This window comes from Crocuta crocuta, unplaced genomic scaffold (genome assembly GCF_008692635.1).
Source record: "Crocuta crocuta isolate KB4526 unplaced genomic scaffold, BGI_CrCroc_1.0 scaffold14, whole genome shotgun sequence".
NCBI lineage: Eukaryota > Metazoa > Chordata > Mammalia > Carnivora > Hyaenidae > Crocuta > Crocuta crocuta.
In genome coordinates, this window is record NW_027530209.1 from 5042872 (window position 1) to 5051927 (window position 9056).

At 39.2% G+C, this 9056-nt stretch overlaps 1 protein-coding gene across 1 annotated transcript in view; it reads left to right on the forward strand.

Annotated features, from left to right (window-relative positions):
- The first annotated feature begins 2840 nt into the window (after window positions 1–2840).
- The window catches only part of BET1 (Bet1 golgi vesicular membrane trafficking protein), a 9430-nt gene continuing 3214 nt past the window's right edge, over window positions 2841–9056 (forward strand). The window contains exons 1-2 of the mRNA XM_077765394.1: window positions 2841–3020; window positions 6799–6923. Of these exons, the coding sequence (XP_077621520.1) occupies window positions 3002–3020; window positions 6799–6923 (144 nt within the window). The 5' untranslated portion in view covers window positions 2841–3001. The remainder of the gene's footprint in view (window positions 3021–6798; window positions 6924–9056) is intronic.

The following is a 9056-nucleotide window of genomic DNA, read 5'->3' on the forward strand; positions in this document are numbered from 1 at the left end:
GTACTATAAAGCAAATCAAGAAATCAGGAGTCAGTTGCAGGAAAAAAAATACTGAAAACACAAATTTTAAAGGAAACACTAGACTTGATTGTCCTAGAATGTGGATGTCAAACAAGTGCCTGTATTTGGATTTTTAGGTCACAAGCTCAATGCAAACCAGTTTTGCCTGCCTTGAGTTAAATTCTTGCTACGTTTCATTCTTTAAAAGCTATATTTTACTCTCAGACTTCCTGCCATGTAAGGGAAGTCGTTTATAAAAGGACAAGTACATAGATAATTTAAATGGTCAGTTTACGTAAACTTAACATTAGATTTTTTAAAATTACATTTATATGAGAAAGCCTTCTTTAAGATGATTTTTTCTGACATATTTCGTTTATAGAACATATAAACGATGTTATATATAAACATATAAACGATGTGGTTTGGTTTTTTTGTTTTGTTTTTTTCTTGTTTTTTTACAAAAGAAGGGACTGTCACAGCTTGTAAATTAAAAAGGGAAGCCTGGCCATCGTTTCTCTTATTGATCCTTCAGTATTATTTGAAATACTTGTACCTGATGCAACCTTCATTTAATTCCATAGCTTTTAAGAATGGTGGTTTATTTTATTTTTATGAAAACTGTATTTCTCTCAAGACACTTTGGATTAAGTTTATTTCTCATCCTAATTACTTTTATTAAAAACTGTTTTTGTGTGTATTTTACAAACGTAACCTTAAGAAAGAGACTTATCTGCCACTACTACAGTCAGTGTTCATATTGGGAAACGATGAGGGACCACTATGATCAGATTTTGCATTCTCAGAAATCTCTGCAATGGAGATAATTCCACTATCATACAGCAACAAACAACAAAACCGCAAACACCTGGTGGTTTTTTAAGCACCTGCTGTGTATCACATTTAAAAAAAAACAAAAAAAACCTGTTGCTGGGAGCCACACTGGCCTCTCTGGATGGCAGTCACAGCAAGGAAATGGCGGTGTTTGCACAGATCCTGCCATGAGAAGTGAAAACTGGTATCTCCTTTTGCTACTACTGGCTCATGCTGGAAATGAGCCTGCTGGTATTGACCAGGCCTCACAATATTCCATATCAGATGCATATTCTGAACACAGATACCTCATAAGGAAGAGCATATTCCTGCCTTTACAAAAGAGATTTTAGATGAAAGCTCTGTGGATTTCAAAAGGTTCTTCCTATGGGCCTTGAAGATCCAAGACTTCGATAATAAAGGAGGTTAAGAACACAAGAGTTACAATTGAGCCTGGCCCAGAGACAAGGAGCCTAATTTAAAGTTAAGGTACAGATAAAGGCAGAACATAGTAACTACATATATCTTCGCTAATTGGTGAAACATGGCAGTCCCTTCCTCAAGGCCTACATTCCACAAACACCCTCCCTTACACTGGCAGCTGGGATGAGGATAGATAAGAGTAGCTAACACATAAACCCAGATGCAAAGACTGACACATTTATGGCCCCCATGGTGCTTGCACATTCAGCATCAAGGAAAAGGCTTGCTCAAGCAACTTACGAACAAGCCTAATATACATTCTTCCTCTTATGATTAAAAATTGTCTAGAGGCCTACCCATGCAAAATAAGGTAAGTTTGTTAGTATCTTAATCTGGGGGACTGACATCAAGAATATGGGGAGATTCTGCAAGAATACTTTTGTAAAGCCTGTTTCTGTACATCTTCTGGTGATCAAAGCATCTTATTACAAATAATTAGCCCCTGTAAAAATTCTGTTTTCTGATGGTCTGTTACTGTTGAACCTTAAAATAAAGACACCAAAACCAACAGGACAGAGATGCCTGCCTGGTGATCAGAAAGAATCTCAGGGCTCTCTCTCGCTCTCTCGCTCTCTCATGCGCGTGCTCTCTCTCTCGCGCTCGCGCACTCGCGCTCGCGCTTTCCTGGTGATCAGAAAGAATCTCAGGGCGTTCTCTCTCTCTCTCTCTCTCTCCCCTCCCCCCCCTCTCTTTCTCTCTCCGACACCGTCCATCCTTCAGGGACCTCTGGACCTGCCAGAGCCGGCCTCTGGCAACCTGTTACTTCATTTAATCTTCACGATAATCTTGTGAGATAAAATGAAATTCTAGGGCTAACCCGGATTCCAGTACTACCCTACCCTTGCCAACAGGCTCTTAAACACATTAGCTTATTACCATGTGTAAAATATTATCTCAATATCCTTTGTGTACTTTAGAAAGGTCTAAGTGGAGAGAATTTACCAGTCCTTTGGTTCTCAACAACTAATAGCCAAAGTTCTTACAACCAATCCAGTAACAAGCAACTAACTTATTAGTGCCTCCGGAAACCAGATTCCTTTTATTGAGCACTTTATTCAGAGCAAGAGTCCTATTCCAAGTGACCTGATTTTTCTAACTACTGTGTGACCCAGCACAAATTTGTTACCCTCTTCCTTTCCTTCTGTGTGTCTCATATTACTTATGTATGAGATCATTAACTTAAATCAAGTTTTCCTGGACTTTCCCTGAACTGACTCTAGAGGTCAGAGGAAGTAAGAGGAGGGATCACGAAAGATGAGTCAACCATCCTCTCAAGGCCCGAGAAGGGCAGATCTACGAGGTTAAACTCGGTAGGCAGCAAGCTGAGAGTTAGTTAGGTCCACAAAGCCGCTAGCCCAGCTGCTGAGCGACACGTCTTGAAAACCTGGGTCAGAGCCAGCACAGGGCTCGCTCCTCTTCCGGAAGCCACGCCCACTCCGGGAGCCGGGTTCTCGCACGCTCCGGTGTCACGGCGTGTGTCGGCGGTGAACTACATTTCCCAGAATGCCATTCAAGCGCCTCGCAGGGCGGTGATAAGTGGGTGACGCCATCAGCCGGCGCGATGTTTAGAGTCCACTGATGTCGTGGCGCTTTGGGGAAAGAAGTTGTTTCTTCGGGCCCTGGTTCTGAAGACGCCGTCTGGGGGACCCCTGACCCCTTTCTACCCACCCCTCCTTCTACTTTTTTTCTTCCCTACTCTGGTAGGATGAGGCGTGCAGGCCTGGGTAAGAAGAGGGCAGAGGTTCGAAGTACGGGGGCACTAAAACTGGCCGTGCTGGGCGCGGGGATGTGGAAGGAAATCGGACCGGTTTTCTGTCCCTGGAATCTGGGCCAGAAAGGAAGATGTATCGGAAGGGTCTTTGGAGGCGGTGCCAAGTGGAAACACACCCTTTGTCCCATATCCAAAGGGCTTTCTTTAGTTTGGTTCAGTCCTAAGTTTGGATGGTAGGTTTATGGAGGAGTGGGGGTGGGGTATGTACAGGTGCCAACTCAATAGTTAAGTGTTTTTTTAGTGTTACTGTCAGTGATTATGAGAACTGCTGAGTTTCCCGAAGTCTGGCTTCGGTTTCTCGTACTCTGCTCGTCCTGGATGTTAGTTTTTTTCTGAAGCAAAATTTGAAGAATCTATGTTGCGTGGGAAGCACACTAATAACAATCATATTGAACTGGTAATAGCTACAAAGGTAAACGTACATGGCGTTACTGTTAAGACTGTAGTGTGTAACACTGGGGGCAAAGGCCATTTCACCCAGAACATTTCTTACGAGTCTTGTTCCAGTGTGAAAACTGAGGAAACAGGTTCACCAAGCACAAGGACTTTTAAGAGGGTCATTTTAACGGCACAGCTAATAAAACCGCATTTTCTGGTGTTTGAAGCTCTCTAGTAAGAGACAATTAAAAAATACCTGGCTAAATCGAGGTACAGTATACCTGAGAAAGTATATGGCATATTTGAAAGAAAGGAATGTTGCTTTTTTCATTTGTTACAATAAAATGGAAAAAGGAAAAAAAAAGTTTTTCAGAAGTGTCAGGTATTTAAAGTTACTGAGATTTGCCAGTAACTTTAGACATGTACGTTGATAAAAAATCGTACTATTATGAAGGTTTTGAAAAATGCAGCTTTTATGAATACTTGGATCATAGTAAGTTGGCTGAGTAAATTGTAGAGAAAAAATAACCACTTTTTAACAGTTTAGTTTTATATGCTTATTTTTTCATCATTATGAATGACAACATTGATTGGAACTTGAGTAAGCTCTGAGTGTACAGTTAATTGTGGCCCTGTTGGCACTCCTAGAGCTTTCAGTCCAGATGGTGAGTTAGAACATGTACAAAGATAAATCACGGTACAAGGTGATAACTATACATCCAAATACCGAACAACTTCTACAGCTAATGTCTCAGGGATTTCAAAGATAGGGCACTGCATACTTTGTGGAGACATGAGAACTTGCACTAGAGCTTGAATAATAGAGGGGGAGACAGGAAAGTTTCAGTTGGAAATCAGACTTCCCTACCCCTACTCCTACCCCCCCCCAAAAAGTTGTAGGACTAGAATTATGAATAGTGTGTTTAAGGATTATCATTAAGGGAGTTTGATTGAAATAGGAGACAGGGAACCAGAACACATTGAAGATACCTTTTGAGTGCCAGGCCAAGGAGTTTGGATCTTACCAATAGGCCCTTTGGGCCCTTTGAATGTTTCTGTGCCACAGTGTGCCATAATTTAAATTGCAGGATAGGGACTTGAGAAGTTGTGGTTCTCAGCCATGACTGTACATTATAATCACCTGGAGGGCTTTTAAGGCATTGATACCTGGACCACAGCCCAGACTAATTACATTAGAATCTCTAGGATAGAGCCTTTTTTTTTTTTTTTGAAGCTCCCTTGTAGTTGAGTAGAAAGATGTTTACCTAAGTGTCTATTGCTATCATTTACATTGGTGTGATGTGCTTTTTTTTTTTTTTTTAAATTTCTGGTTTGTTTTTTGTTTGTTTTAGTGTCAGTGTGTATTGACCTGGAATTTTAAACTTGGGATAAATAATGAAGCTGATAGTTACTCATGAGGCACACTTCACATGAATCTCTAAATGACTTAGCTCAGTTATTGATAGAAACTACCCAGAAGAATTAGCATTTATCTAAATGGACAAAGGCTAAGGATGATCTTTGGCATTCACTAGCTTTCCTACAACTTTTCTTACTATATTTGGAGAGTTTTATGGATAGTGTGTCAGCAATTGAGGGAAATTTTGGGAAATGCAAATCTTTCTACCGTGGAACACACTTGTTTAACATTTTGTTGTGGTTTTTGTGGTGGTGGAAATTGTATAAGTGCTGCATATAAAGTACTCATTAGGTACAGGGGATATAGAAGTATGAGACGCTGTCTCTGCCCTCAAAGAAGTTTGATTCCATTCTTGAGAAAGGCATACTCATTCAAAGTTCAATAACCGTGAATTCAGATTCTATTTAATTCATTTACAAGTATTTATTGAGTGTGCCTTTGTGTGGGTGTGTGTACACATTTGTGGGGGATATACAGCCATGAGTGAAACAAACTTAGTTTTTGCCCTTGTAGAAGCATCTAAAGTGTGATATTACTGTCATGTACAGTAAGAGCTGTAAGAATTCTGAGGGAGTTTTGCCTTTTAGAGAAAGTGAGGTTTGTGCTGTGTCTTGAAAGAGCTTCCTATTTACACCTCAACCATCCTTCAATTACCAGTGCTGACTACTCTTTCCTACCCTTACATCTTTTACTGTCCCTGTTGCCCCGTCTACTCCTTGAGTTTATAGAGACCTAGTCCCTGTATCATCCCTTTCCCTCATTTCTCCATTGTAACTGCTTCAATTCCTGTCCAGGATAGTCCCCATATTCTGTAACTTAAAGCTCTCTTTTGGCAAGCAGTCTCAGCCTCTTGGGGCTCTGTTCTTCTGCAGCCCCAGTGCTGTAAACCTCTTGATCAAATTCTTGATCAATCCAACGATCCACGGTCTCATGGGCTAACTCAGGCTGATGAGCCCTTCTTCAGAAAAATCACACATTCGGGAGGATTGAAACCACCGCAGTGTGTTACCTCAGCCAGGAGTATTTTATCACCGTAGGATCCGTGTAGTCCTAGTCACTTTACCTCATTATTCTCTTTACTGCTTTTTCCAAATGATACCCTTCCTTAAAGACAACCTTATCTCTTCCGTTACTGAGAAAACTGGTATTTACTGAGAAAACTGGTATCAACTGTTTTTAAAAACCTGATTAAACAAGACCCTTAACTATGCTTTCTTCTCTCAATCCTTTAGCATATTTACATATAGATTCTCTCTCCAGGTTTACTCCACCTGTTTGATTGCCAGGTGAATATAAAATACTTTATTAGGCAGTAGCTGGGACTGTGTATTCTCAGTGCAATTCCATAGAAGATAAGCTCCAAAAAGTAGTACCTAGAAAGAACAATGGATTAGACATATGGGAGTTTCTGAGATATTTGTTGAATGAATTCCCCTCTTAACTCTCAGGTAATGTTCTCCATAAGTTCTCTCTTCTATTTAAAGCGAGAGATGCCAACAAAGGACCCTCCCTCTGCCATGAGCTCCTTCCTGCTACCTTTATCCTCTCATTCCTTTCCCTTCATAGCCAAGCTTCTTCAATGGACAGTTGAGATTATTACTTTTAGATCCTTTTTTAAAATTTGTAGTTCAGGGAATATATCCTGAATATCCTTGTTTATCAGTGCCTATTTAGTGGCTTGTGGGCAGTTAATAAGCAGGCAATAAGTAAGTATGAAAACAAATGGAAAATTCTTTGCTTAAAAGAGGGCACTAGAAAAGAATTGTTCTGTACTCCATTTCGTTATTAATTCTTAAAATTCCTTTAAAGCATGAATATTATAGACATACGTGGTCTGCAACGCCCTCCAGGGGTCTTTTTTGGTTCTTTGCTATCAAGCCTTCGAAAGTGGCTTGCTTTTGCTACAACTATACTGTGACTCTGATCCTTGCAGGTGAAGGAGTACCTCCAGGCAACTATGGGAACTATGGCTATGCTAACAGTGGGTATAGTGCCTGTGAAGAAGAAAACGAGAGACTCACTGAAAGTCTGAGAAGCAAAGTAACTGCTATAAAATCTGTAAGTATGTAACAGATAATGGTATACTTTCCAATTTGTGTATTTATGTACACATAGGTACTTATAAAGTATTTATTGGCATCATAGAAGAAATTCAGTTACCCAAGTTGTGTATAGTTCAGTGAGGTCAAAATACAGTCAAAATTTAAACATGATTTGAATAGATTAGAAAATGTGGCCAAATCAAAACATACAGTATATTTTTTTAACTTCAGCTGTTTTGGGGGTTGGGTGGTAAATCTGCAGTTCTATATGTTGTCTGTAGTAATGTCTCAGAGCAGTCCATCTTCTAACCCCAAGCAGCTCTTCTGACTTTTTTTCTTATACTATACTAAGCTGCACCTCTCAGTGTTTATATCTTTGTACATCATGTTAGTCACTGAGTTTTGTGCTTCTTTCTTTCTGTTTCTATTTCTACTTCTCTATTTCTAATACTATCCCCTGGTTTTCTTAGGCAAAATATGGAGAGAGCTTCAGAGCTTCGTAACGTATTTCTTCCTCATTTTTTTTGCATGTTCTTCCACCTTTTCAGAGTGTTTGTAAAATTGCATCCTTTGCTCCCAGAAGTCTTCAGTGCCTTTCCATGATGTAAGAATAAAATTCACACTCGATAGCTTGGTTAAATTTGCCCTTCAAAGATTGTCCACAGCCTATCAGACCTTATCTCCTATACTTCCGGAATGTGTATATGTTTTCTGCTAGACAAATTCGAGTATTCTCTCATCCTGTGCATGCTGTCGCGTGCACGCCCATATCTTTGATCATAGTCTCCCTTTACTGTGGAGAGTCCTTTCCCTCCATACATTGGCCAAAGCCTTTAATAGTAAAGGCTCCACTTCACTCCACTCCTTCCTTTCTGTAAGCTTTACCTGATTACCATATCAAAAGTAACTCTTTTCCTTGTGAACACAAGACATTTTGCACCATATCTATACATGTATTGCATAGGGATCTGCATTTGAATTATTTGTATGTAAAAGAAATATACCAGAATGTAGGGTTTTCTCTTGTTCTTATTTTTATCTTTAACACAGTACCTAAGTATAATTCCTTCTTGGTGGTATTGAGTTTAACATGTATTAAGTAAAAGAATTACAAAAATATGATTTTAACAGTGTATATGATTGATTCTATATTACAGTAAATATGCTATACACTTATAGAGCCTTCAGTAGAAGCTCATGTTGACAAAATTTAATTGGTATTTCTATTTATTTATTTATTTACAAATAGTTTATTGTCAAATTGGTTTCCATGTAGTATTTCATTAGTCTTTGGAAAATACAATTGTGTTCAGCCTGGAGACTAATAACATTCTGAAGAGTATTGTTTTCAGTCATATTAGATCAAAAGGAGTTGATCTATGAACTAAGTAATACTGTATAATGCTAATAGTTTAGAAAATCAACACTGATAGGGAATTAAGAATTAATTTTTTTTTTTTAACTGACATTGATTATTTAGCTCCTTGTTGGAAGAAAGCTTTCCCCTCCCCTGGAAATTTCCTTATTTGTCATGAATGACAGTTGTAGAAAGTAGTAACTGATTTGGGCTATTTTGCTTTACCTTTATCATCTCTGGATTGTTAAATTTGGAGAAAAAGTTCATGTTCTGATCTATAGAATTTTAGTGTGATTTTGTGTCAGTATCACCCCATATACTTTCCACACAAGAGAAGTTGAGAACAATATTGCAGTGGGTTACCAAGATTTTCATTATTGCTTGTAATTTATGCAAATATTTTGGAAATGAAGCCTTTGATGAATTTGTCATATAAAGTATTAAATAGGTTTTGGCATGAATAGCAGCCGTAATCACTTAAATCGAATTTTTTTTTTTTATGCTCAGCCTCTGTATAGCTCAGGATGAAGATAACAATAATTTGTCCATCTTTTTCCCATTTATTGTCATACTTTGAAGAAAAATACCTTTAGAATCTAAATAGGGCACCCCGTGGCTGAGTCAGTTAAGCCTCCTATTCTTGATTTTGGCTCAATCATGATGTCATGGTTCATGAGACTGAGCCCTGCATTGGGCTCTGTGCTGACAGTGCAGAACCCACTTGGGATATTCTCTCTCTCTCTCTCTCTCAATCTCTCTGCCCCCTTGCCCTCCCCCACTGTGCCCCCCCCC